At 51.0% G+C, this 26,430-nt stretch overlaps 11 protein-coding genes across 11 annotated transcripts; 8 read left to right on the forward strand and 3 right to left on the reverse strand.

Moving 5' to 3' along the window:
• Positions 1-599: 599 nt before the first annotated feature.
• On the forward strand, positions 600-2,506 carry N7533_002940 (translation initiation factor eIF2 subunit gamma; the record flags this gene model as incomplete). The annotated part of the gene is made up of 7 exons (XM_057099590.1): positions 600-882; positions 957-1,179; positions 1,240-1,268; positions 1,335-1,348; positions 1,402-1,688; positions 1,752-2,383; positions 2,445-2,506. The coding sequence occupies 7 exons, from the start codon at positions 600-602 to the stop codon at positions 2,504-2,506; spliced, it is 1,530 nt and encodes a 509-aa protein (XP_056964726.1).
• Positions 2,507-3,295: 789 nt separating this feature from the next.
• N7533_002941 (zinc metalloprotease) lies at positions 3,296-4,875 on the forward strand (the record flags this gene model as incomplete). Its single annotated transcript, XM_057099591.1, has 4 exons — positions 3,296-3,310; positions 3,400-3,582; positions 3,644-4,583; positions 4,643-4,875. The coding sequence occupies 4 exons, from the start codon at positions 3,296-3,298 to the stop codon at positions 4,873-4,875; spliced, it is 1,371 nt and encodes a 456-aa protein (XP_056964727.1).
• A 364-nt stretch (positions 4,876-5,239) lies between these two features.
• On the reverse strand, positions 5,240-5,749 carry N7533_002942 (uncharacterized protein; the record flags this gene model as incomplete). The annotated part of the gene is made up of 1 exon (XM_057099592.1): positions 5,240-5,749. One exon carries the CDS (start codon positions 5,747-5,749, stop codon positions 5,240-5,242), a length of 510 nt encoding a protein of 169 aa, XP_056964728.1.
• A 504-nt stretch (positions 5,750-6,253) lies between these two features.
• On the forward strand, positions 6,254-6,757 carry N7533_002943 (mitochondrial 54S ribosomal protein bL34m; the record flags this gene model as incomplete). Its single annotated transcript, XM_057099593.1, has 2 exons — positions 6,254-6,327; positions 6,397-6,757. 2 exons carry the CDS (start codon positions 6,254-6,256, stop codon positions 6,755-6,757), a joined length of 435 nt encoding a protein of 144 aa, XP_056964729.1.
• An 817-nt stretch (positions 6,758-7,574) lies between these two features.
• Positions 7,575-10,841, reverse strand: N7533_002944 (putative zinc metalloprotease; the record flags this gene model as incomplete). Its single annotated transcript, XM_057099594.1, is given in 4 exon segments — positions 7,575-7,763; positions 7,835-9,906; positions 9,960-10,773; positions 10,788-10,841. The coding sequence occupies 4 exon segments, from the start codon at positions 10,839-10,841 to the stop codon at positions 7,575-7,577; spliced, it is 3,129 nt and encodes a 1,042-aa protein (XP_056964730.1).
• Positions 10,842-11,686: 845 nt separating this feature from the next.
• N7533_002945 (uncharacterized protein) lies at positions 11,687-14,251 on the forward strand (the record flags this gene model as incomplete). Its single annotated transcript, XM_057099595.1, has 3 exons — positions 11,687-11,830; positions 11,895-13,372; positions 13,435-14,251. The coding sequence occupies 3 exons, from the start codon at positions 11,687-11,689 to the stop codon at positions 14,249-14,251; spliced, it is 2,439 nt and encodes an 812-aa protein (XP_056964731.1).
• Positions 14,252-14,486: 235 nt separating this feature from the next.
• Positions 14,487-16,017, forward strand: N7533_002946 (WD repeat WDR12/YTM1 family ribosome biogenesis protein; the record flags this gene model as incomplete). Its single annotated transcript, XM_057099596.1, has 3 exons — positions 14,487-14,607; positions 14,673-15,824; positions 15,869-16,017. 3 exons carry the CDS (start codon positions 14,487-14,489, stop codon positions 16,015-16,017), a joined length of 1,422 nt encoding a protein of 473 aa, XP_056964732.1.
• A 374-nt stretch (positions 16,018-16,391) lies between these two features.
• N7533_002947 (mitochondrial 37S ribosomal protein uS13m) lies at positions 16,392-17,056 on the reverse strand (the record flags this gene model as incomplete). Its single annotated transcript, XM_057099597.1, has 4 exons — positions 16,392-16,436; positions 16,593-16,859; positions 16,953-16,997; positions 17,054-17,056. 4 exons carry the CDS (start codon positions 17,054-17,056, stop codon positions 16,392-16,394), a joined length of 360 nt encoding a protein of 119 aa, XP_056964733.1.
• Positions 17,057-17,243: 187 nt separating this feature from the next.
• N7533_002948 (Peptidyl-prolyl cis-trans isomerase B) lies at positions 17,244-18,197 on the forward strand (the record flags this gene model as incomplete). Its single annotated transcript, XM_057099598.1, has 6 exons — positions 17,244-17,357; positions 17,412-17,489; positions 17,550-17,566; positions 17,629-17,732; positions 17,792-17,872; positions 17,935-18,197. The coding sequence occupies 6 exons, from the start codon at positions 17,244-17,246 to the stop codon at positions 18,195-18,197; spliced, it is 657 nt and encodes a 218-aa protein (XP_056964734.1).
• Positions 18,198-19,578: 1,381 nt separating this feature from the next.
• Positions 19,579-21,647, forward strand: N7533_002949 (DEAD/DEAH box helicase; the record flags this gene model as incomplete). The annotated part of the gene is made up of 5 exons (XM_057099599.1): positions 19,579-19,748; positions 19,808-19,872; positions 19,943-20,172; positions 20,228-21,504; positions 21,554-21,647. 5 exons carry the CDS (start codon positions 19,579-19,581, stop codon positions 21,645-21,647), a joined length of 1,836 nt encoding a protein of 611 aa, XP_056964735.1.
• A 1,609-nt stretch (positions 21,648-23,256) lies between these two features.
• N7533_002950 (uncharacterized protein) lies at positions 23,257-25,591 on the forward strand (the record flags this gene model as incomplete). Its single annotated transcript, XM_057099600.1, has 3 exons — positions 23,257-23,689; positions 23,756-24,349; positions 24,411-25,591. 3 exons carry the CDS (start codon positions 23,257-23,259, stop codon positions 25,589-25,591), a joined length of 2,208 nt encoding a protein of 735 aa, XP_056964736.1.
• Between the last annotated feature and the right edge of the window lie 839 nt (positions 25,592-26,430).

The following is a 26,430-nucleotide window of genomic DNA, read 5'->3' on the forward strand; positions in this document are numbered from 1 at the left end:
GGACTAGATACCCATTGTACTGTTAGAAACGGATGTATCCTTAAGGTATAAAAAGTATGAATGAAGCTGATTTAAAGCTAAATATTAAATTTTCTACCACTATAAATATATGTGAGTAAATGTAGTAAACTACTAGTAGTGATTGCTACTACTAGCACTGACTAGTACTGCTTTGTCCCAGTACCTCTACTACTAAGTGAAGATGGTGGTCTCCTGGCGGAGGCTGTCAGGGCAAAGATTTTCGATTTTCCCGTCCCCAATGACTCATGCCACACACACCGTGAGAATTCAAGGTGATTAACACCGTGAACAGCCAATGGATTGAAGTCGATTCAACAAAGAAAAAATATTGTAGCATAGAATTAAGTGTGCCCCGTGCCTTGTAGCCTCTGTCGGCCAACTGGTCCAGCACAGACACCGCCCGCTCGCTCTCCACTGCACAAAACCCCCCCACCATACCATTCTTCCATTATCATATCGCCCGCAAATTTCGTCCGGCTCGACCCTCCGCCCTCCACCTCCCAACACCTCCTCTACCGTTCCAATACATCGAGCCTGTCGAAAGCCGCTGTTGTCGCGATCCCGAATTTTTTTGCAATATGGCTGCGAACGGAGACTTCTCGGACGAGGACCTCTCTCAGGCCGGTTCCCCCGTTGTCGAGGCTCAGAATGCCCAGGATTTCGACGACCAGGAGCCTCTCGATCAGCCTAAGAAGTCCAGCATGAAGAAGAGCGCCCCTGAACCCAAGGCCCCGCGCCCCGAGCTTCCTCCGCAATCCGACCCGGCTACTCTGGACGTGTCTACTTTGACACCCTTGACACCCGAAGTCATTGCCCGTCAAGCCACTATCAATATTGGTACAATCGGTCACGTCGCTCACGGTACGTTCTTCAGGCAACATGCCTCATCCCGCTATGGCTCTTCGGACGAGTGTTAATTTTCGATCTCCATACAGGAAAGAGTACTGTCGTAAAAGCTATCTCCGGAGTCCAGACTGTGCGATTCAAGAACGAGTTGGAGCGAAACATCACCATCAAGCTCGGTTACGCCAACGCCAAGATCTACAAGTGTGACAACGATGCCTGCCCTCGTCCGACATGCTACAAGAGTTACAGCAGTGATAAGGAGGTTGATCCTCCTTGTGAGCGTGAAGGTTGCGAGGGCCGGTACCGTCTGATGTACGTACCCATTTATTCAACTCGGGGTTCGAGTTGTGTGATCTGACCTTCTTCCTCCAGGCGCCATGTTTCCTTCGTCGATTGCCCTGGTATGTCCAACCCGATCCCCACGAAACTACTGAGCTGAGCAGGTTTGCTAATCATTGATACTTCAGGTCACGATATTCTCGCAAGTTCCTCCGTCTTCAATTGTTGAAGACCCTCGCTAACCTGTTCTAATAGATGAGCACTATGCTTTCAGGTGCCGCCGTCATGGACGCTGCTCTGCTCCTGATTGCCGGAAACGAAACCTGCCCCCAGCCCCAAACCTCCGAGCATTTGGCCGCTATCGAGATCATGAAGCTCAACCACATCGTCATTCTGCAGAACAAGGTCGATCTGATGCGGGAGGACAACGCCCTCCAGCACTACCAATCTATCCTCAAGTTCATCCGCGGTACCGTCGCCGACGGCTCCCCCGTCATCCCCATTTCTGCCCAGCTGAAGTACAACATCGATGCCGTGAACGAGTACTTGGTAAGAGACCAAAAAGATCAAATCTCGTTTCATTGCAGTTGCTAATTCTTTCGAAGACCTCCCACATCCCCGTCCCCATCCGTACTTTCGACCAGGCCCCCCCACATGATGGTCATTCGATCCTTCGATGTTAACAAGCCCGGTGCTGAGATTGAGGAGCTCAAGGGTGGTGTTGCTGGTGGTTCCATTCTCAGCGGTGTCCTCAAGCTCAACGACGAGATCGAAATCCGCCCCGGTCTGGTTACCAAGGACGAGCACGGCAAGATCCAGTGCCGTCCTATCTTCTCCAAAATCGAGTCTCTCTTCGCTGAGACAAACAGCCTCAACTACGCCATTCCCGGTGGTCTTATCGGTGTTGGTACCCGCATTGATCCCACTCTTTGCCGTGCCGATCGTCTGGTTGGTTTCGTTCTGGGCCACCGCTCCAAGCTTCCCGCTATCTACACTGAGATTGAGGTCAACTACTTCCTGCTCCGTCGCCTACTGGGTGTCAAGACCGCCGATGGTAAGCAGGCTAAGGTCGCCAAGCTGGCTAAGAACGAGGTTCTCATGGTCAACATTGGCTCAACCGCCACTGGTGCCAAGGTTGTGAACGTCAAGGCCGATGCCGCCAAGCTCAGTCTGACCAGCCCTGCCTGTACGGAAGTCGGCGAGAAGATCGCCATCAGTCGTCGTATTGACAAGCATTGTGAGTGATCGCCAATCGAGCTAAATTGCAATTTATCAGATACTAATAATTTTTCTCTCAGGGCGTCTGATCGGTTGGGCCAACATCGTTCACGGTGTGACCCTCGAGCCTGTCCTTAACTAAAGCTGTATGGCTTTGATGACGTCTAGTTTCGAGGGATAATCACTTGGTTTGAGATGTGTTGCTTTAGGAAAACCAGAGTTTCCAGCGACCAAGTCTCAGACCGCCGACCCTCGGGCTCACGCTCGGCGGTTTTTCAATCGCAGAAAAGTTTTACGGTCACGACGAGTCGGAAAAGTGATGGCATGACATTTACAGATTCCCCCGGTTGAATAGAGTGGAGGTTTCCGCAAAATCCTATACTGTCTCCTTGGTCAATTGTCCGCCTCGGGCATGTCTATGGCCCACTCGGAAGGGTCCAAATGACATGCTGGCAACAGACACGAAGGATGACTTATTATTGGGATATGATTCACGTGATTAAGAGAAGGTCTATTTCTTTTCTCTTTTGTGTGTTCTAGGGAGTTGATTTTGAAGAGGTTTTCTATTTTATTTGTTTCAAGTGTTCCATGCGTGCATATTCAAGTCCTGTGTAGATATATAGGTCTTGCGACTCCAAAGAAATGTAGCCAAAAAAACTCGATTCTTCAGGCTATACTAAGTGGATTAAATACTCGATTTTGAGCAATCGAATAGAAATCTCTAGGGCTATCTGTACCTAGGTAGTACTAGTATCTAGGTGGTTGATTCTTGCAACTGGAACTTGCAGAAGGCTCCAGTGATCGCCGGGCGGTTCCAGGGCTGCGGTCGTGTTGATCTGACTAAGGCGGCTAATCGCCCCAGTTAGTTAACACCTAAGTAGCTTCTTTGATCACCCTTCCCTCAAGTTGACATTGTCGCGTGGTCTACATCATGTGGATTCTTGAGGTGAGTTTGCAAATTCGACTCTTAAATATTGGGAATATCTTTTGCAAGATCCCCCCTTTGAATCTATCTCCTAATCACTGCACTTCTAGCAACTCGCGCGTCTTCTCGACAGGCCGCTCTTCCCATGGAAGAACGTCCTCGTGGGCTTCTCCGTCGGCCAGTTCGTTCTGGAGGGCCTTCTCACGCTCCGTCAATATAAGGTGCTTCAGCGTACCAAGGCTCCCAAGGTTCTCGAAGGAGAGGTCACCCAGAAGGTCTACGATCAGAGTCAGGTAGGCTATTCAAGGCTGAAAGAGTAATGAAACACTCACTAATAAACAACTCTGAATCCAGGCTTATGGTCGCGCAAAGGCCAAGTTCAGCATCTTCTCCGGTCTCTACGGTCAAATCCAAAATCTCGCTTTCATCTACGGCGATGTTCTTCCCAAGCTCTGGGGCGTTAGTGGCTTGTTGCTCGCGCAGTATCTCCCCGGTCGGTTCCAAGGCGAAATCTCGCAGACACTCGTATTCATCTTCGGTTTCAACATCCTCAGCACTATCCTCACGCTCCCGGTCTCATACTACCAGACCTTCGTGCTTGAGGAGAAGTTCGGTTTCAACAAGCAGACAGTTGGTCTCTGGGTTACGGATATGCTCAAGGGCCAGATGCTGGGCATAGTTCTCGGAGCTCCCATCATCAGTGCCATTCTCAAGATTGTCCAGACGACTGGAACTTCGTTCTTCTATTATTTGTGGCTCTTCGGTGTTTTCCTCCAGGTGTTCGCGATTACTATCTACCCCATCGTTATCCTGCCGCTCTTCAACAAGCTGTCCCCTCTCCAGCCCGGTGAAATCAAGACTGGCGTCGAGAAGCTTGCAGAGAAGCTGAAGTTCCCACTATCTGAGCTGCACGTCATCGACGGTAGCAAGCGCAGTGCCCACTCTAACGCTTACTTCTATGGTCTCCCCTGGAAGAAGCACATCGTCATCTATGATACCCTTCTTGAGAAGAGCGAGCCACAAGAGGTTGTAGCAGTTCTGGCCCATGAGCTTGGCCACTGGAAACTCAGTCACACCACCAAGCTCTTTGGCATTGCCCAGTTCCACATGTTCTACATCTTCTCTCTTTTCTCGGTCTTCGTCAACAACAAGTCTCTTTATCAATCCTTCGGCTTCATCAAGGAGCAGCCTATCATGATTGGATTCCTTCTGTTTTCTGACGCTCTTGCCCCCATGGATGCCATCGTCAAACTGCTGATGAACATTCTGAGCCGCAAGTTCGAGTTTGAAGCCGGTATGTTATTCGAAGCGATATCATCTATTCCCTAAATACTGATCTAATATCTCCTGCAGATGAATTTGCCCAAGGTCTCGGATTCTCCGATGAGCTTGCTGCCTCCCTCCTCAAGCTTCAGATCCAGAACCTGAGCACCATGGACGCTGACTGGATGTACGCCAGCTACCACTACTCGCACCCAATCCTGACCGAGCGTCTCGCTGCCCTTGGCTGGCAGGGTGGCAAGGTCACCAGCTCCAAGTCTGAGGATAGCGACAAGCCCGTCAAGGCCGCTGACCGCGAGCTGTAAATTCGGTTGTTGCTTTATCGGTATGGCCAACTCTCAATTATTGAAATTACGTCGAAGTTGGGTGCGGAATAGATTATGGGGGTTCAGGTGAGCGAGAGGCTCGAGGATTCCATTGAGTTGAATTGGGAAAATGGACGCTTTCAGATATCTATCTTTACAACTTTTCTTTTTCAAAAAAGACACTTTTTGTCTAGACATGGAATGCATACAGATATACAGGAAGCAAGCGAGCTTCAATAGCCGTAAATATAAGCCGGACACCGTAAAAGGTGACAGGGAAGACAGCAGAAAATAAAACAGAGTAGAAAAAACTCCAACCCGATGCAACAACGCCCATGGCTCAAACAGATTCGAAACAAGATAATCAATCCGAGTCGTCCACCTTCTTGTTCTTGGCCTTCTTCTCGGCCTGTCGTCGCTCCTTCTTCAAGCGCTTGCGCTCCTCCTTATCAATGCCAGACTCATCGTGCTCCTGCTCTTGGAAGGCCTCAGCCTCGGTCTCAAAGTCGGTATCCTTCATCTCAAGATCATTGTCGTCGTTCTCGTCCTGGTTCTCGTTCGCAGTCACACCCGCGGCAACATCCAGGTAATCTTCGCCAGGGTTGTTCTTGGCGACGGTCAAATCCCGTCCAAGGACCTCGCCCGCCAGACCGGCTTGCACACGCTTCAGATTGTGGAGGATGAGGTTTGGCGCTGAAGCAGTGGTGCGAGAAACGGGACCATGTTCGCTGATGCTAGAATTGGGCTGTAGAGCTGGGTCTTGAGCTGCGCGGGTCAAGTAGGCGGCCAGGAAATCGTGAGCGGCGGATTGGCTGATTGACTTAGTGCTTTGCACAGTGGTCGGAGGGAGAGATGAGGGGCCTTGGGCGGACATTTTTGTATGGGTAATAGCCTGCGATGGCCGATTGATCGGTTTTGTAGGATTTTTCGAAAACCGGGTGTTTGGCGCCTGGTGTTTGAGCTTTTCACTGCGAATTTGGGACCAAAGAGAGTCTTTGGATAAATCAATTGGGAGTTGCTCGGCGCATCGCAACAAAAAAGTTTCAGTGGCGCTAGTCCGGATCGGGTAACATATACTCTCCCATAAAAGGTGCAGTGCAGACAATCTTTTCGCAGGAGAGTATCGTAAAAGACAAAAACTAGAAATACCACATTTATAGTATGCAGCAATTCCTCATTTTTGAGCTCAATGCCAGTTTTAAATGCCATGTTGTTGCTCTTTAGTATCATCTAGGCGGACCCGCGCCTGCGGCTCCGCGCTTAATTTTCTTTCGACTTCCCGACACCGCGCCGCGAGCATCATCGAAGCCTTCCCAGCCTATCGTCAACCCCAACGACACCCGAGTTATCCCTCCTTTTTAAAATTCGGGCCATCATAATGCTTGGTTTTCGCTGCAGGGCTGTGCCCTCCATTCGAGCTGCTGTGTCCACTCCCCGGGCCCTGGTGAACAGGTACGCATGAACTCTCCGCAACATCAAATACCCCAAGCACGGCACTAACGACAGCCCTCCGCACTCCAGTGCTAGCCCATTCACACTGCAGACCAAGGCCACCAGCTCTGCAATCGTTTCCGCCAGATCTTTCTCCTCCTCTCTTTTCTCCATGCCGGTTCGCCCCCAACAACTACAGACCTTCTCCCGACTCCCGTCCACAAGCACGCCCACCACCCTCTCCTCGGTGTCCTCGCTGCTCTCCCAGCAATCACAACAGAGCCGTGCCTTCTCGGCAACTGCACACCTCGGCGTGAAGCGCAACACATTCAACCCCTCGCGACGAGTACAGAAACGACGATCCGGATTCCTGGCCCGGAACAAGTCCCAGAAGGGTCGTCTTGTCCTGATTCGGCGGCGCCTCAAGGGACGCAAGGCCATGAGCTGGTAAGCTCACCTTGTTGGGAAAGTTTTGATAGTGAGCAGAAGCATATCTTGGGGGTTGAGTGCATTAAACAGCGTGGCCCGGGGAGCTTGTCCACAAGTTGATGACAGATGAAGGTGGAAAGCTACCATTAGGGCTGGGCAGAACATGTCAGGTTTATCAGACCTTGTACTATATTATCTCTTCTTGAGTATGTGTGAGATCATACGCAATTCAGCAGTCTTTTTCTTCAGCTAGTGGGATCTTCTTGTAGATTAGGGACGAGCAGAGTGCTTCCAAGGTAACCGACTGGAGTGTAGTAATATGACAGGAGGTATAGACACCTGGGCATATCACATAACAGCGATTGAATTGGCCTTTAATTGGCTATTTTACTTACTACTTTTGCCCTCTGCAGGATGCCGTCTGCCAGAAGGAACATCATTCTTGACCATCAAATTACCCGTGGGGATTCTCACTGACCGAATGGCGTGTTACTATTAGTAGGTATTAGTCCTGGAGGTGTGCCTTCCTGTACCCGATCATGCAACGCATTCATCTCTTATTAATATGAGTGAGATTCTATTCACAGGCCAAGAAGCTACCTATAAGCTGCAGCCGCGAGGAGCCACCTGGGCATCGAACAGAAGATGATGCGAACTTTGGAAGATATAACCAGCTATTGATTTAGGTACTAGTCTGTCTTGGCCTCTCTGTAGAAAAGAGTGAGTGAATGCTACTAGTACTTTGCATAGGTTATATGCGTATCTCCGCAGAATTCAAGTTTGTCTTAACGTGTCTACCTAGCTACTACCAGTCCAATGCTTCTAAACGATCAAGACATTTACTCTTCATCTTCTTCGCTCTCGTCCGAGCCAGATTCAGAATCTTCCTCATCATCTTCCTCGTCATCTTCGTCTTCGTCTTCCTCTTCGTCGTTGTCACCAGCCTTGAGACCATAATCATCCTCAAACTCCTTCAGAGCTTGGACCTTTGGTGTGAAGCCAAATGCTTCAAAGCCTTGCTTGAGAGTCTATTCATATGTATTAGTACAAGCACGGCAAGGGAGTTTAGACTTCCGATATCAGAAACATGTGAACTTACCTCTTCCAGAACAGTGCCGCAAGTGACAACAAGGTTCGTGGTCTTCGGCTCAAAAAGCGGCAGGATGGTCTCACGAAGAGCACCCTTCACCTCATCAACACTGATAGCGCGGACCTTCTTCAGCATCTTCTCCTTGTAGTCGCTAGGCAGGTTGCGCACAACCTGGCGGATGAAACTGCCTTGGGCGGCAGTGCCGGCGGTCATCTGCTCGTTAGCATAGCCCACGACGATGCTGCTGATGGCACCCTCCAACATCAAGGGGTCGAAAGGCGAGGCACCAGATAGATGATCCTCAACAATCTGCTTGCTGGACTCGAATGCCTTGTGTGCATTCGGAGATCGGTACACATCGAAGTTCACGAAACCAGTGTCAATGTTGTAGGCGAAGTTGGTACCGTAGGCCAGACCCTTACCACGGACTGCAACCCAGAGGGGACCCTCCACAGCGTTCATGTAGGCGATGGCGACGAGCAAAGCCGGCAAGTTAGGATCGTCATAGGAGTCGAGACCCCGGCCAGTAGCGTAGGCATAGGACGAATCAACTGTCGGCATAGGAACGATGTAGGAAGTACCACCAATGGTCTTTCCTGCATCACTCAGCAGGGCCCGGCGGTTTGTGATGGGCTTCAGTTCACTGCTGGTTCCAAGACGGTCAACAAAAGGCTTCCAGGCGGAAACCGGTCGAGGGAGCTTCTCCAAATCGGCAACGACAACAACACGGATATTGTCGGGCTGGAAGAGCGACTTGCGGATTTCTTCCATACGGCTCACAATCTCCTCGGGCTTGTCGGCCAGAAGACGCTTGACACGCTTGAGGTAGCGGGCCTTCACCAGGGTGCTACGAGCCCGGGAGATGGATTCCTCCGCGAAATGAACCATAATGTGCACCGCCGCGAGCATGTCGTCACCACTGCGCTTGTTGTCGGGCACATCGGCCAGAAGTCTGGAGTTAATAGCGCGAAGTCTCTCAACATCGAAGATGGAGTTCCAGCACAGCTCTTGGATCCACGCGATAGCAGTCTCATACTTCTCAAGTTCGACCTGGAAGGAAACACGCAACATCTCGGAGTTGCCGAGGCTGCGAGCAGTTTCCATGGCATAGCCGACGGTGTCCTTCTCAAGCTCCACCACAACCTGTTCGAAGTTGATCGTCTTGCCATCTCGTTGAACAGGGATGTTGAAGAATGCCTCGGTATAGATTGAAAGCAGGGGGCGTAGTTGAACAGGTACGGACTGCGCGGAAATGAGGACTGCCATCTGCACGAAGCTACTTTCGATGTGTTCGAAGTGGATGAAAAGAGGTAGATCCGAGTGATCAGCATCCACGATCTTTTGGATCTTGTGGTCTGGGCGTCCAGCCTTCAGAGCAGCGCCAGATCGAGCCGTAGTGGTGTCCATGAAGTGAATAGACTCGGTTCCGGGGATAGCGAACTGGGCCAGAGTTTCCTCGGGGATCTCCCTGTCGTTCACTGCCTTGGCCTTCTCAAGCTTGTCGGCAAGTTCCTTGAGTCCCTTCTCGCCGAGACGCTCCTTCTGCGCAGCAACGCGGGCCTCTTCATCAGTCTTGAGCTTGGCAGAAAGCTTTTGGGATGGAACACCCAGAATTGTAACGTGGTGGGCATCGGCAATCCATTTGTTGATGAACTCCCGCCACTGGTCCTCGGACCACTTTCTAATCACGTCGTACTCCTGCAGAGTCGCTACATCTCTCAAAGTCGAGCCATCGCGCTTTCCATACAGGAAATCAGTGATGACATACTCGGCCAAAGAAGAAGCATTGCTCTCGGTGTTAAACTTCCACGCACGGCACTGGCGGTCAATGCACTCACTCATATACTTCATATCCAGAGCCTTCGTCATTGCCTCTTTCAGTATCTCGAAGAACCTCTTCTCAACTGAAGCAAGCTTGTCTGTCTCAACGCTCGTCATGGTGAAACGGATCTCCATACTAGGGTGATCATCGGTTGCATAGTAGACTGCGCTGGCAATTTGCTCTTTCTCAACAATGATGTTTTCCAAAAGCGAGGCAGATGATCCGGCCAAATATAACAGAGCGACGTTGAGAGCACCAGCTGTGAAATGATTAGTGTTTCTATCGAGCCTCCAAATATAGCTTGGTACATACACTGGACAGGGTCATTGCAATCCGGACCCAAGAATCGAATCTCAACTTCACCGAAATCCTCGTCTTCTTCAGGGAATTCAACGGTTTGAATGGTAGACTTGGTCAGTGCAGGCGCCTGCTTAGAATCCGTCCATGGTCTCTTGAAGGGGGCTTCAGGGCTCGGGATAACGTCCAAAATCGTATCTTCAAACTTGTCCAAAATTTGCAGCATGTCTTTCTGGTCCACTTCACCAGTAATGACCAGACAAAGGTTCTTGGGCTGGTACATCTCACGGTGGAACTCCCTAATCCGCTCAGCCGAGAGGACACGAAGTTGCTCCATCATTCCGCCGGTCTCGTAACGAAAGCCGACGCCGTCCGGGTAAGTGGCACGACGGGCCGCCAGGTCAATCAGCTCGGCCGCGTTGTTTTGAACACCTTGCATCTCGGAGTACACCACACCAGCGTCATTTCCGGCGCCATCAATGTGGTGAACTTCGGTATAGCAGCCCTCATCAGTCAGGGTAGGAGCAATAACATGCTCGAGGTAGATAGGCAGGATGCGGGCGAAGCCCTCCCAACCAGCTGTATCCAATGTGTACGCTGTGTGATCTGGGGCAGTCCAAGCATTGGTGCTGGAGTAAACCCGGGTGGCTAGCTTGTCTAGAAAGCCCTTGTACTGGTAGTTTCGAGATCCCATAAAGCAAAGATGCTCCAGTGTATGAGGAGCACCAGAATCATCGTGAATCTCGGTAGCAAGTACGAAATAACCATTTACCTTAGGTCCCTTCTGTCCAATGACCACGACCCGCATACCAGTGCGTTGAGATTCATACTCGACGAATTCACTGGGAGAGAGTAGTCGGGCTTAAACTGCTGAAGCAGTTTAAAATGGCTCGACATCTTGATCGGATTGAACCCAGTGAAAATATTTCGCCGGATATTGTAGAATCTATGTTTTTGTTAGCATTTCTGACCTATTATGAGAAAAACCAAAAAAAAAAAGTAATATGTCAGAATTGCGGTGTCTCTCATGCCCAGGTGGTCAACATATTTTCAATGCTAGCGCCGAGCAAGGTGCTCAAGCCATACTATGTGCCGTACACCTAATCCCAGGAGAAGATTTGGAATCTTCATAGCCAACCGGGAAGTTTGCAGGGAGCCATTCAGAAGACCGCCGACCACCTAGCCCTAGCACATAGCATCAGGTGTGACGTGAGAATCCGGCGGGGCACGAGATTGAGAAGTGGGGGAAGAAGGTGATTAGGGATCTGGGTAGTACCTAGGCATTTCACCAGGTAGAAAACTTACAGGAACCGAGTAGATGTCACTCGACTCAGACGACAGAACCAAGACACTGTGTGGGTGTGTCTGAGCTTGTGTGCTGGACCCAGGCGGAGTCCTTGCAAAGTTCCAAAGTTGGGTCCCGTCTCTTACAAAGCGAACGACCGGGTCTGACTATACGGACGTGTAGTTAAATAATACGGGGGATCCGTACACTCTTATACCCTGTCATCAACGATTTTCTAATTGGCCCATTAGGGATTTTTAAAATTGATTTCCTCTTTTTCTGGAATAGTGGGATCAGCCAGCCCTGAACTGTTGTTGCTGTTCTTATTCCCCTCAACTTTCAGGTGTGGGGCGGTGACGCCCAAAGTCACGGGTTGTTGACACGCTGTAGTGCTTCAACTTCAACCACTCTTCACTTCGACAACTCCCAAAGTCGTGTCGGCGCACATCCCTTTACCATGTCATCTGAGAACGAAGTCTGCCAGGCTGTCTTGGGCTTCGTTACAGAAGGTGTTTATCCTGAGGAGAATGTTGTCGCGGCCGAATTCCCAGCGACAGCTCTTTCGCAAGAGCTGGAGCTCATTGCGCAAGCTCGTGAACAGGTCGAGGCAAGCGGATTTGATTCCTCTATCTTGTAATATTTGCTAATCTCACTCTGTCTAATAGAATGAAATCAGCTCCTTGAGTCGCGAGAACACCTTCGATGCCGACGAGTGGATCGTCCAAGCAAAGCAACTACATGCGGATATCGAGCGCTCCCGAGTGACAGCGCGGGAAATTGTCGAGCAGCATGGGCAGACAGATTCCATTCGGTCCAAGGTCGAGGATGCGAGTGCGAAAGTAGGATTGATCGAGACTGAGATAGCCTTCAACGAGGCCGTGGCAGGTACATTGGAGGTGGTACAGCGACTATGCCAGCAATTGGAAGCTGCACGAGTTTCTCTGGCCAGCGGTGATATCACGGCTGCCATTGAACAGCTGGAGGCTATCCAGGCAGCTCTCGGGGACAACACTTTCTCCGCCAATACCAACGTAATGAGCATACTGACCCTCGAGGGTTCCCGGTTAAGGCAAGAGATTGAAGAAGCAGTCCGTCTGCGATGGTCTCAGCAACTTCATCTGGACCGTCAAAAAGGAGAACTTCGGATTGAGAAGGCTCAGGGTTCAGACTCTCTGGAAAGTACCATTTCGTCTATTGAAGAACTAGGTACCTTCACGGCCGTCAATGAGAAGTTCCAGCGAGACCTTATGACAATAATCATTGATCCGATTTTGCTACCTCGCCGTGACGGCAACTGTCATGCTGTCACCGTCACGGAGGCTGGCATTCATCTTGATTCAGAATCATCCAAGGCAGCTGTCGCTGAAACATTAGATCGCATTACCCGAGTCCTGAATTACTTACGACAGAACTTACCTTCTGCGGTTTCGGATACCATTCCTCAGTTTTTTCTCCCAGCTGTTGCTTCAAAGACGATCTCAGGGTGGCTGTCTCCTGCCATTCCAACCGACCTCAGTGGTCTCGATAAATTCGAGGAAACCCTGGACCTTGTCCTACAGCTTACAAAAACCATCGAATCATGGGGCTGGTCCGGACATGAAGAGCTTAGCGGCTGGGTTAACCAGGCTGCTCGCTTGTGGCTAGCTAAACGCCGGGTCGACTCGCTTGATAGTGTGCGCAAAGTCCTTGCGGCAAGCACAGGCAGCACTAAGCAGGTTGAGCGAGTTGAGAAAGAAACTGTTACCCAGGCCGATGAAGCGCTGTTGGAAAGCACCGCCACAAACGACTGGGATGCAGACTGGGACGATGATAAGGAGGATCTTACCACCGGAGAAACTGATACGCATGCCGAGGAGGACGAAGAAGATGTCAGCGCCTGGGGCTTGGACGATGATGCTCAAGATGACGCCGACGATGCCTGGGGATGGGGCGAAGACGAAGAAGAAGACAGTAAAGATGAGCAGGCCGATAAATCGCATAATGCTCCCTTATCAAAGCCGACCAAGGGAAAGATCGTTGTGCAGCCGCCCGCAGAAAAAGAGGTGGTGCTGAGAGAGGTTTACACCGTGACCGACATACCAGAGTCAGTTCTGAGGATTGTTAAGCAACAGATTACGGACTCTAAAGACATTTCCCAGCCACCGTAAGGATTCGAAAGCTCTAAAATCACTTACATCGCTGCATTGGGCTAACTGAGTACACTAGCCATTCCACTTCCCGTGTTGCTTCCTCCGGCGCTGGGCTGCTTGCGTTGCCGACATTGATTCTGGCTATGTTCAAAGCCACATCCTCTTCGTTCTATTCGCTCAAACTCAACTCTGGGCAGATGTATCTCTACAACGACAGCTTGTACCTTGCAGGTCAAGTTCGTGATTTGATAGAGGAACATGACCTCTCCAGACTCAACTCCGATGTGGAGTCTCTCGAAAAGTTTGGTAAATTTGCATACAGTAAGGAAATGCAAACACAGAGTACTATTGTCACGGACCTCCTCGATGGGGCACAAGGTTTTGGACAGTGCTCTGAGCAGCCGTACAGAACAGAGTGCCAGAATGCCGTGAGCGCCGCTGTTGACCGAATCCGTGATGTCTACAAGGAATGGCAGCCGATTCTATCGCATTCCGCCTTGCTTCAGTCTATTGGCTCTCTGATATCTACTATGACCAGAAAAGTCATCATTGATGTCGAGGATCTTGGTGATATCAGTGAAGACCAGTCGAAGCAACTCGTCCAGTTCTGTAACCAAGTTTCCAAACTCGAGGACCTTTTTACGCCTGAGACAACAAGCGATGCCGATGCTGTACCAGTCACTGCTGTATATGTTCCGAACTGGCTTCGATTCCAGTACCTGATCAACATCCTTGAAAGCTCTCTCGCTGATATCAAATTCCTTTGGTTGGAAGGTGAATTAGGTCTGGAGTTTTCTATAGACGAGGTGGTCGATCTCATTGAGGCTCTGTTTGCCGAGTCTGATTATAGGCGTCGGGCTATTTCAGAAATTCGCCGAGCTCCAAGAGGATGAGATGCAGCGAGATAGTTCGTTTCTTAGAAACTATTAACAAAGTCATATTTCCCATCAAATCCAACACGCAGGAAGTAGTAGAAGTGTAGTGGGCGGGACAATCTCCGCGCTTTTTGCCTAGTGTGCCGCACCGGTCACCGTATTTTTTCCTCATCGGACCCGCGCAGGCTTGACCATTTTGCGACAGCCATCTGCAGCGACCAACGATCGCATTCTGCACCAATTCCTGCCCATAATGAGTGACGATCAAGGATCTGCTGCCGAGCCTGTCCAAAGACAGGTTCGTGTGCAACTTACGAGCAAACAGGAGGACATTGCCCTTCCTGAATCCACCGGACCCATTCTCGTGCCTACCGGTAAGAATAATTTGATACCTATATGTGCTAAAGGTGAAATTGTGCTGACACCCTGTTTTTCACAGGCCTGCGACGTTATGCCCTCTCGACATTGGTGAACAACCTTCTGAGCAGCGAGAAGCCGATCCCATTCGAATTTTTGATCAACGGAACTTTTTTGCGTACCTCGATCGATGAATACTTGAGTGCCAATGGTATCTCCTCTGAGACGACTCTTGAGATTGAATATGTTCGCGCTTTGATTCCCCCGCTTCACATTGCCTCGTTCCAGCACGATGACTGGGTCAGCGCAACCGATGTGCTCTCTGCAACCGCACCTGCCGCAACCTGGGCCTCTGGCGCCACTTTCTCCAAAGGCCAAGAGAGAATTCTTTCCGGTTCTTATGATGGATTCCTTCGTGTTTGGAACATGTCTTCTGAGACCATTGCCACTTCCCCTGCTGCTACCGAGGGTGGCCACACGGCCTCTATCAAGGCTGCCAAATTCGTGTCTCCCAACCAGATCGCTTCGGCTTCCCTGGACCGCACTGTTAGGCTGTGGAAGTACACCGAGGAAGCTGGTGGCTTCTCTGGAAAGATTGCTCCTCAGCTCGAGCTCTATGGCCACAAATCCGGAATCGAGTCTTTGGCCGTGCACGCGCCATCTAACCGTCTTCTGACCGGCTCGTCCGATCACAACGTTGGATTCTGGAGCACCAAGAAGGCTGATGCTCCTGCTGCCCCGGAGAACTTGCTTCCTTCTAACGCTGCTCGCAACTCCAAACGACGTAAGCTGAACTCGTCTGTCAGCACTGCGCAACGCGGTCCTCTGGCCCTTCTTTCAGCTCACACCGCTCCCGTTTCGGCTGCCATCTTCGACGCCAGAGATTCCACTGTTGGATACTCTGCATCTTGGGACCACTCCCTCCGCACTTGGGATCTAGTCACCGCTTCCCTGGTTGATACTCGTACTACTGCACACTCGCTACTCTCTCTGGAGCACCTTCCCGACCACAACCTTCTCGCAGCTGGTACCTCTGCTCGCCACATTACTATGATTGATCCCCGCGCCTCTGCCACCACTGTTGCTGCTATGACTCTCCGTGGCCACACCAACGCTGTTGTCAGCTTGGCCCGCGACCCGCACAGCTCACACGGTCTGATTTCCGGTTCCCACGATGGAACTGTGCGCCTGTGGGACTTGCGCAGCACCAAGACCGACAAGGAAGGTATTGTCGGTGAGAGTGTGTACTCCATCCCCGCAAGAGTCTTGAGGAGGAAGGCAAGGCGGACTCAAAGCGTGTCGGAGGAGAGGGCGTCAAGGTGTTCAGTGTGTGCTGGGACGAAACCGTCGGCATTGTGAGCGCGGGTGAGGACAAACGGATCCAGATCAACCGTGGTGAAGGTGTTCTGTCCTCGGCAAAGGAGTAGACTTGCGCATACGGGCAACGGCGTTTTTAGATTGTGGTCTTATGTCAAAAGTTGAAGTTTCTGTCTTGTTTCTGTTTGTTTGCAGCTTAATTTAGCCTATGGATGTGGATAGGTATATAGTACTATTTCATATGTAAATCTACCATTGCTATCACTACGTCAAATACACTACCTAGGTAATAGGTGTAAGAGGAGTCTTTCCAATTTGTATTTTGAACGAGTTATAATACATTGATAGAGGGTAAAATCACACATAGGCTGGCATGTAACCGTATGCCAGCAATCAAGAAAAACGCCATGTCCATGCCTCTCACAAAATTGTGAGGTTATCCAATAACGTTTAAAGAACAAAGTCAAGGCCTGCTACCCTTGGCTTACATACGACGCTCCATTCGGTTCAGTTTGACCGGAGTTTTAATCTGGATGGAACTGTTAGCTTTGCATTTTCACACGAACTCTTGGGCCAATCCATGAGCTTGAGGCTCTCTACCAGCCGGCATGAGACATTCCAGTTGATTGCAAGCCCAATTTACCATGCCATAGCCACCAGAGCCAAACATTGGAAGTAAACCTACCTGGGTACGGGTACGCTGTCCGCGAACAGGAAGACCCAGAGCATGACGACGGCCACGGTATGTTCCGGTCTCCTTCAGACGCTTGATATCGTTCACAACCTCTCTGCGCAGATCATTCTCAATCTTCATGTCCGACAAGACGGCGGTCATGTCAAGAACCTGCTTGTTGGCCAGCTCGCCGACTCGGCAGGTTGGGTGGATGTTGAAGCGGGCCAGGAGGCGGGAAGAGGTGTGGTTTCCGATACCGAAGAAGGACTCAAGAGACTTCTAGAAAGCGCAGATTCAAGTTAGTTTGCAGGCCAATTGGTCGAGATCGGGGGTCGTGTCGTGTTAGGGTGTGAGGGCAGAGGTGTTGCTTGCCTTGAGCAGGTTCCGCTCGGGGAAGTTGACGCCGAGGATGAAGACCTTGAAGTTTGTTAAAAAATATATTAAATCGAGAGAGACTTTGAAAGGGACTGTACCATATTGCCGGGTAATAGATTGTCTGATCGTTTGATACTCGGTTCAATTGACGCTTGTCCGCGATGCGCGGGAGAAATCATCCGGCAACAACGTTTCTCCGAAGCGTGGTCTTCTCCGCACGCCATTGCAAGCTGGCCTCCACTCTTGCTCCTTCATCACATCTACACAGAGTAGTGGCAATTTGCAATCATGAATTTCCGCAACCTCTTCCTCTCCCTTTTCCTGGTCTTTGCGGTCAGCTTCGCCCTGGTCCAGGCCGAAGATGCCAAGAAGGAACCTCGTGGTCCCAAGATCACCAACAAGGTATCCAACAAAAGTCTCCATTGTTCTACTACCAATGCTAATTGATTGCTGCAGGTCTTCTTCGATATTAACCATGGCGATGAGTCCATGGGCCGGATTGTCATGGGTCTTTATGGAAAGACTGTCCCCGAGGTTCGTTACAATCCAGTGTCATGCACGAGAACGCTATTAACAATACTCCTGCACCCTTAGACCGCTGAGAACTTCCGGTAAGACGATTGCGACGAAACCGTTTGGCTTCTACATGGATCCAATTCTAATACTTCCCCAGCGCTCTGGCTACCGGTGAGAAGGGCTTTGGTTATGAGGGCTCCACTTTCCACCGTGTGATTAAGGACTTCATGATTCAGGGAGGTGACTTCACCAACCATGACGGTTTGTTTACTTCCTGTGCAAGAGCGATAATCCAGAGTACTGATGAATGAATGATACAGGCACTGGTGGCAAGTCTATCTATGGTAACAAGTTCAAGGACGAGAACTTCAAGCTTCGCCACACCAAGAAGGGTCAACTGAGTATGCAATCCATCTCGGTGATTATGTTGATTGAAAGACCGTGAGAACTGACGATATCTCAGGCATGGCCAACGCTGGCAAGGACACCAACGGCTCGCAGTTTTTCATCACTACGATCATCACCTCGTGGCTCGATGGCCGTCACGTTGTCTTTGGTGAGGTCCTTGAGGGCTACGACATTGTCGACAAGATCCAGAACGTCGACAAGGCCCGTGGTGACAAGCCCTCGACCCCCATCACGATCGTGAAGAGTGGCGAGCTGAAGTTTGAGGCTGAAGCTGAGGATGTCGAGGCCGAAGATAAAGGTAGCCGCGACGAACTCTAAATCAGCAGCTGGGTCCTCGCTCTGCTCTCCTGCTTCTGGTTGACGGTGGCTGATGATACTTGCTCCCCTAAGAATCCAACCCCGCACCAACGCCAGCCCCCGAAGTTCTTCCCTCAGTGGAGGCGTCACCCTCTTACCCGATGCAGCCTGTCTGGATCCTGTTCGGACTGATTGTCTTGGTGGGTATCTACGTTTGCCGCCGCAACATCCGCCAGCAGCAGCAGCAACGGAACAGTGAGATGAAGGAATTTGATGCTTAAGTGGAGTGAAGTGCAGATAGCAGATGGCGCAAGAATAGTATAGCATACTTCGCGGAATCCATCACGTTTTGAACATGCACGATTGGAGGATCAACATGACGTCTGTGGTGTTCTCACTCCCACATGAGCCTCGTACCTACATGTACATGTAGTGTGTATGCAGTAACTAACTACATGTCTGTAATGTACATCGTAGATAGCCTGTACGTACCTAGGTTTTAGAGATAGCAAAATTATACAACCAGGCATCCTACCCGGGTAGCTACTCAGTACCCAGAGCTCATCGTTAGGATCTTGGAAGTTACCTTAGCAGAACCACAGAACCACTCTATGGTGGTACTGGTACTTGGTTTCAAGCTGCGTAGATCACAGTCATCGGGTCCACTTTGAGGTAAGCCAATCACCATCTTGGCCACCTTACTTAGTCAATCCCCTATGGGGCTAGACAATTAGTGGTTACTTTAGTACGCAAAAAAAAACTCTGAGGTACGGTATATTACCAGTATTAATACTTACTCTTTACCAGTACCCACATATACCTTGCCAGTACTTCGGCAGCCCTGATACACTCGCCATACCAACAGTACCTGGCTCGACCACCGGACACACAGGCCACAGCACGGTGACCCCGTAACCCGTGAAGTACATGATTTGCCTCCTTCCCACAGACCGCAGAAAACCTCCTTCTTCATCATCCCTTTTTCACCACTCCACTCACCTTTTCTCTTTCTTCTTCTCGGTGCTCATAGAGTATTTAGAACTGGGAGGATTTGCATTTTTTCGTCCTTCTATTCCCTTCTCTTGTTAATTTGCCTCTCACTTTTCTCTAAGTGGGAAAAAAAAAACGAGAGCACTTCATTCCGCCTTCTCGTCTCTTGAAGGTATCACATTCTCTTCTTTGCAAGTGTCGCACTTATTCGATCGCTTGCATCTTATCGAAACACTGGAATCTCACTTCAGTGATTTTTTTTTGACCAAAAAAACTGTTCGCATTTCCCAAACCTTGATTCCTTTTCTATCTCACCCCCCTCCCAAAAAAAAACCCACAGCCCACCTTACGACCCATTACTGATCAATACATTTTCCTTCTATGATAGAAATTCATCCAACCAACCGCAAACATGGCCGACGGACTTCAAATGGGCAACTTGTCCATCAACGACTCCCAGCACGCCCCCCAGGGCAACGGACCCCCTGGCCGTGCCGCTTATATCCCTCCTCACCTTCGTGGCCGCCCCAACATGGATGGTGCTAGTGCTCCTCCTCCTGGCCCCGGTGCCGGTGCTCCTCGGTACGAACCCTCAAAACCCCCCCATGCCCGCAGGCTGTCACTAATACTTCGGTTTTCAGCGACGGTCCTCGTGGCAACTGGGCAAATGCTAACGCTCCTGATTTCAGCCCTCGTCCCGCCAACGGTAATTCAATCTGGAACCCAGATGGTCGAGCCCCCCCGGCCTTTCGATCCCCATGCTTACGGACATCCAGGAAGTGCAGGTGGCAGCAGTGGTGGTGGTGGTTATGCCGGTGCCTCTGCCCGCGGTTCGGGAGATGGCCAGTGGCGCGACGGCAAGCACGTCGCCGGTCCCGCCAACGCTCGTCTCGAGCGCGAACTTTTCGGTGTCCCCAACGACCCCACCAAGCAGCAAACCGGTATCAACTTCGCCAACTACGACGATATCCCCGTTGAAGCTTCCGGTCAAGATGTCCCCGAGCCCGTTAACGCTTTCACCAACCCCCCCTCTCGATGACCACCTGATCGCCAACATCAAGCTCGCCAGCTATGTTGTCCCTACCCCCGTCCAGAAGTACTCGATCCCCATTGTGATGAACGGTCGCGATCTGATGGCTTGTGCCCAGACCGGTTCCGGAAAGACCGGTGGTTTCCTTTTCCCCATTCTCTCCCAGGCTTTCCAGACCGGTCCCTCTACTGCCCCTCAACAGGCTTCTGGTCAGTTCAGCTACGGCCGTCAGCGCAAGGCTTACCCCACCTCCCTCATTCTCGCTCCCACTCGTGAGCTGGTCTCCCAGATCTTTGACGAGGCACGTAAGTTCAGCTACCGTTCGTGGGTCCGCCCCTGTGTCGTCTACGGTGGTGCCGATATTGGCTCCCAGCTGCGCCAGATCGAGCGTGGTTGCGATCTGCTCGTTGCCACCCCCGGTCGTCTCGTCGATCTGATTGAGCGTGGTCGTATCTCCCTTGTTAACATCAAGTACCTGGTTCTTGATGAGGCTGATCGCATGCTGGACATGGGTTTCGAGCCCCAAATTCGCCGCATTGTCGAGGGTGAGGATATGCCTCGCGTTGAGGACCGCCAGACTCTCATGTTCTCGGCCACCTTCCCCCGTGATATCCAGATGCTGGCCCGTGACTTCCTGAAGGACTACATTTTCCTGTCGGTTGGCCGTGTCGGTTCTACCTCCGAGAACATTACCCAGAAGGTCGAGTACGTCGAGGATCACGACAAGCGCTCCGTTCTGCTGGATATCCTCCACACTCACGGCACGACTGGTCTGACCCTGATCTTCGTCGAGACTAAGCGCATGGCCGACTCCCTCTCCGACTTCCTGATCAACCAGCGCTTCCCTGCCACTGCCATTCACGGTGACCGCACCCAGCGTGAGCGTGAGCGTGCTCTGGAGTTCTTCCGTAACGGTCGCTGCCCCATCCTGGTCGCCACTGCCGTTGCTGCTCGTGGTCTTGATATCCCCAACGTCACTCACGTCATCAACTACGATCTGCCCACTGACATCGATGACTACGTTCACCGTATCGGTCGTACCGGCCGTGCTGGTAATACCGGTATTGCCACCGCTTTCTTCAACCGTGGCAACCGTGGTGTCGTTCGTGACCTTCTTGACCTCCTCAAGGAAGCTCACCAGGAGGTTCCCGCTTTCCTCGAGAGCATTGCTCGCGAGGGCAGCAGCTATGGTGGTCGTGGTGGCCGTGGCGGCCGTGGCCGTGGTGGCTCCGCCGCCACCCGCGATGTTCGTCGTATGCCCCCCCCCTGGCGGTTTCGGCGGCGGCTACAGCTCTACCCCATCATACGGTGGCAGCGGTGGTGGCTACGGTGGCGGTGCCCCCTCTTACGGTGGTAGCGGCGGTGGCAGCGGCTACGGCGGCGGTGGCGGTGGTGGTGGCGGCAGCTACGGCAACCCCTCTGGCGCTGGTGGCCCCTCTTCCTGGTGGTAAACCAGTCGTGGTCTGATGATATGGCCGTCGGGTCTGATTGGCTCCCATTTCTTATTTCCTTATTGTCTTTCGTTGACGGATACGATCAGAACGAACCCCTGAGCTCTTTTCTCCTCGCTATTTCTCGGGGACGGCTTTGTCATGACTGCGACGACTTTCCTATGCTTTTTCTAGATGTTACGCTATTCTGTCTCCTTATTGCTCGCATTTGTTTGGCTCTTTTCATCTTTTACTGTACTTGCTTTATTTGCTTTTCCATTTCGCACGTTTTCCACGGCTCTCAATCGGCCTTGTTTAAACACGGGGCGTTCGAGCAGTTCTGATCTCCTTTTTGTTGCTCATGGTCATTTATGATGACGATTTCTTTTCTCTTCGAGCAACCGGCGATTGGCACTGCATGAACATCATAGAATGCGTTGTCTTTTCTGTGTCCGCTCTCATCAGATACCCCTTTTGTTCGAGCTATCCCAACGGGGATAATGTTCGAATGACGCGCGCGCCGAGCAGGAGAATGCCGGCTTTTCATCTCCCTCGAAAAGTGATCTTTTATATCTGCATCCATCTTCTCGGTGCTGTCATGACTGATAGCGTCGGTATCTCGTGGCGGACCTTTTCTTTAATGCGTTGCTGCAGCCCTCGTGTGTGCCGCGTTTTTTCTCGCAAACCAAAAACCGCGCTTTCTTTCTCCGGGCTTTGCTTTTTTTTAGAACTTTTACAGGTGTGCAGCCGTCGGCGATGGGGTGCTTATCATGGCTCTCTTTCTGGTGCGGATATCTATTTACTTCATCGTTGATGGTCGACTGGTGGAGGGGTTTCGAATGGGAATTCTTTTGCATTCTGTATGGCGTTGGCTTGACTGCATCCACATGTCCTCTGGGTCCCCGCGGAGGCTTAATGGTTTCCTCATGGGTTCTCTTCATATCTCCTTCACTTTTTTATGGATCCGGGCGGATGGGACGCTGTCACCGGCGCTGAATGACTCGCTCACAGCTATCATGGTTTTCATCCGTGGATGGAATGGCCTGGTAGGAAGAGCGAGCGAGGCCGCGAGTTTGAAAGCCGTCTTATTTCAATTTTATTGAAAAGTTGTTTCCTAATTGATTCTAGTAGAGTGATCCTCGTAAGCGTAGTAGTGGGTGTTAGTATGTCTTTGTGTTCTAGTAGCTTTCAACTTACGTAATCCATTTTTCATTAGTACTAGTTACTTAACATTTACTTTTGAATAAGAAACCAAGAAATATATCCGGAGATTATTTTCAGGTACTCTTAGTACTAACTACCTAGGTACTAGTTACGACTCCTAATTACTCTCACAGTGGTTGTACCGTACTCCGCCTCCCAGATGCGGGTAGCTATCATTGCCGCAGGCCAAAGTTCACAATTGCGGCTTCGTCCCTTCCGGCTCATCCTCTTCCCCTTCACCCTATCCAATCTCCTCCTCGCTTATCCTCTCCCCTCCACCCTCCCCCCATTCAACTTCCTCGTCCATCCTTTCTTGGTCGCCTTTCATTTAGGGGCGCCGTCACTGCCCCCGACATCGTCTCCCCCGGATCTCAGGAGCTTTCACACCCACACAAAGCGACTCCCTTGATTGTCGTCCACACTCAATATGGCCGAGGTCGAAACCCCAGCAATGGATGAATCATTTGCTATTTCCGAGGTAGCAGACGACCATACCCACGGCGCGACGGCCAGCGCGACGGTTGGTACAAGACGCCAGGCAAATGGGACGATTGGTTCCGTCTACTCTGGAAACAAGATTCGACATTTGAAAAAGGAGGATGGCATCCCCCTGTGGCGAAAGGATATCCAATACCAATTCCTTAAACTCGTCTTCGAAGACAAGACTCCCGTCTTCACAAGATACCCCGACGGAGAGAAGAAGATGGACTTTGCTGACATCTACATCGACGCGATGGCGAGGAGCAGCAAGACCAGTAAGATCTTGAAGGACAAACTGCAGAACGACAAGCCCGCGGCTATCAGCATGGCAATGGTGTGCCTGTTGGTGAACTTTGGTCGCATGAACACAACTCTGAACTGTAAATTCCTCCACTCTCCCCTGCGGTATGTCGCAGTACTGACCACTCCTCTTTTCTACATTATAGTTTTCCCCGAAATGCGTGCTCAATTACGAACCTACCACTCAATCCCTTCTCTCCAGGCCCACCAGGACTCCAACGCCTATAAGCAACTACAGGATGCTCCGCGTTTAAAGTCCATCCTCAAGGGTGCCTCCGAGGATGTCGATCAGCCAAACACTTTGGAAAAGATCAAGCAGCTGAACGGGCCCAGAACGAATCCCGTCAACCTTATCTTTGTCCTGGCACAATATGCCCCTAAAGTCTCAGAAACACATTTTTTCCCCCCGCGCGATTTCTTCGACTTGGTCATGCGATCTACACTGAGCAGCGAAAGCCGTGCTAGGGCTTTTCTGTGGTTAATGTGGTGGTATCTGGAGAGCGATTTTAGCCGCGAGGCAGCTTTGAACAATCCCTTTGGTCCCGGCTTAGAAGGAGACGGTGCTGATGGCATGCCTCTGAAAGTTCCCGCTTTCGAGAGTTTAACAGAGGAGCAAGCGAACGAGGAAAACATCGATACCCCAGAGGAACTGGAGTATGGGGAATCCAAAAGGCTCGAACGAAAGCGGATTTTGGAGGATGAAGAACCGCTTCCCCGAGTACCAAAACGTCCGAAGAAAGGTACGAGGTTATGCATACATTACGTTTGGCATCTTTACTAACTCACTTTTTCTACCAATAGACTTCGGTTTGGATGAAGACTCCTTTGCGGGAGACTACTCTGGTTTGGGAGGACGAGGCTCTGCCATGTCTACGCCTCTCCATCCTTCTGCGAAGCGCAGTCTGGATGACGATGATGATGAGTTAACCCCCGGGAACTCCTCTCGGCCACGGAACAAACAAGCAAAGCGTGAATCATCTCTCAACCGAGCCGTCGGCCAGCAACGGCTTATTTTGAAAACAAGAATGGATCACACCCCTGATGCTTCGCCTGCCCCTCCGGGCTCTAATCATCCGGTATTAAACCGATTTATTGCCGAGCCCTCACTCTCACAGGCCCCAGGCCGCCGGCCACGTCCACTTACACAGCACCAAATTGCGGTTGAGCAAAACCGTCGTCAGCGTATTGAATATCTATTGGCTAAGCGGAGGTCTACCTCATACCGCATGCTTCGTTCTAAGCGCAATGCCGAAACTCCTTTCGTCCGATACGGACGGCTGGTGCAGGGGCTGCCAGATGGTTATGACACCGAAGATGAAGAAACTTCCTGGGGCAAAGGTGGTCTTCTCCCGAATCCCAATGAAGAAGACGACTACGGCGAGTGCGCTAGTTTCTTCCTCTCCGTGGTGCGAAAAGCAGCTCGACGACTCGATCGTTGGGACTACGACGATGCCAACGGTCCGAGGAAAGACCGCCTGAAAGAGCGTGAGGAGCGACAGATGGCTAAAGCTGCCATGGAGGCAGATGTCCGAGCTGCAAGCAACCGATCTCGTGCACGCCCTGCGCGTGGTGGTGCTGCTTCCAAGCGAAAGTCTACCGGACCTGGGGCCACGCCCGGAGCTGGCAAAAAGACAGCCGCAGGACGCTTAAAGGGTGGCCGCAGCCGCCCCTCTGGTGTAGCTGGTGCTGCCTCCGCCGTGGACACGCCGTCTTGGTACCCCGACAACGGAGAGGTGGACGGAGAGTTGGATGATTTGGACCGTGAGCTTCTAGGCGAGGGGTCTGCCGATGAAGACGGGGCCCCTCGTGTTGGAGACGATGGCGATTCTTCTGATGAATCTGCAGATGATGACGGGGACGAGGATGAGAACCTGTCCACCTATGACGGAGCAAATGGCTACGCACGCCACGAGAGTTCGTCCCCTGTGCCGTCAGGGGCAGCCGAACGACGTGAAGACGGAGATGAGGCGATGGAAGAATAAATCTACTCTGAAACCGGCGTTTTCTTTTCTTTTCCTTTGTTTCATGAGATAATATTGCTGGACGAACCCATGGATTGTGAATTTCTAGGTAACTGGGGGCTTTTGATATTTGTGCTGGACTGTACACTCTTTGGGCGATGATGGTGCCCTTGACATGTGTTCTCCTATGTTTTTTCTATATTGTTCTCAAGTGCTTTCATTTTCGAATGGCAGCATCTGTAAACCTACTGACAGCTTGTCACTTTCTTCCCGATGTCCCAAGCACTTGAGCTGCCCTAGTAGAGTAAGAAATTACTAGGAAACGCGCCTATCCCTGGAAGTGTTATGGAGAACTTGAATCTATATAAGAAAAAGAGCATTCGCGTTGATAAATCAATGCCACTCTTGTACTAGTATTTTGAATACCTACATACTAGTATCTATTGTAGATAATAGTATTTTATACCTAGGTAATTGAGCCCTGGAGGTATTGCCCCTAGGTGTTCTACTAGTGCTAGAACCTCAATTTTCAAGCTATGTTAAAATCTAACACCAACAGTCCTGGAGGGCTCCGAGTCCCACCCCCATACTATGCCTAGGTATATTAACCAGCACTTGGGCACGGGCTTGCCAAGCTTGAATATGGCGAACAGTCATGCTTAGCTACCCCAGATACAACCGGGATCTAATAGTCAGAGGTTTGACACATGTTAGACTTGTGGCGCATTTATAACTCGTATCTTGGATTGTGTGTTTGGGGGGGATTGGCTGGATCAACCCCGCACTATGCTTCGAGGATTTTATAGCTCAAGTACAGTTTGATACAAGAATACTGACATGAACAAGGAATCGCTTGGATG

The sequence above is a fragment of the Penicillium manginii genome (genome assembly GCF_028828005.1).
Source record: "Penicillium manginii strain IBT 31320 chromosome Unknown utg000002l:1.0-5564898.0:1.0-5567710.0, whole genome shotgun sequence".
NCBI classification, from domain to species: Eukaryota; Fungi; Ascomycota; class Eurotiomycetes; order Eurotiales; family Aspergillaceae; genus Penicillium; species Penicillium manginii.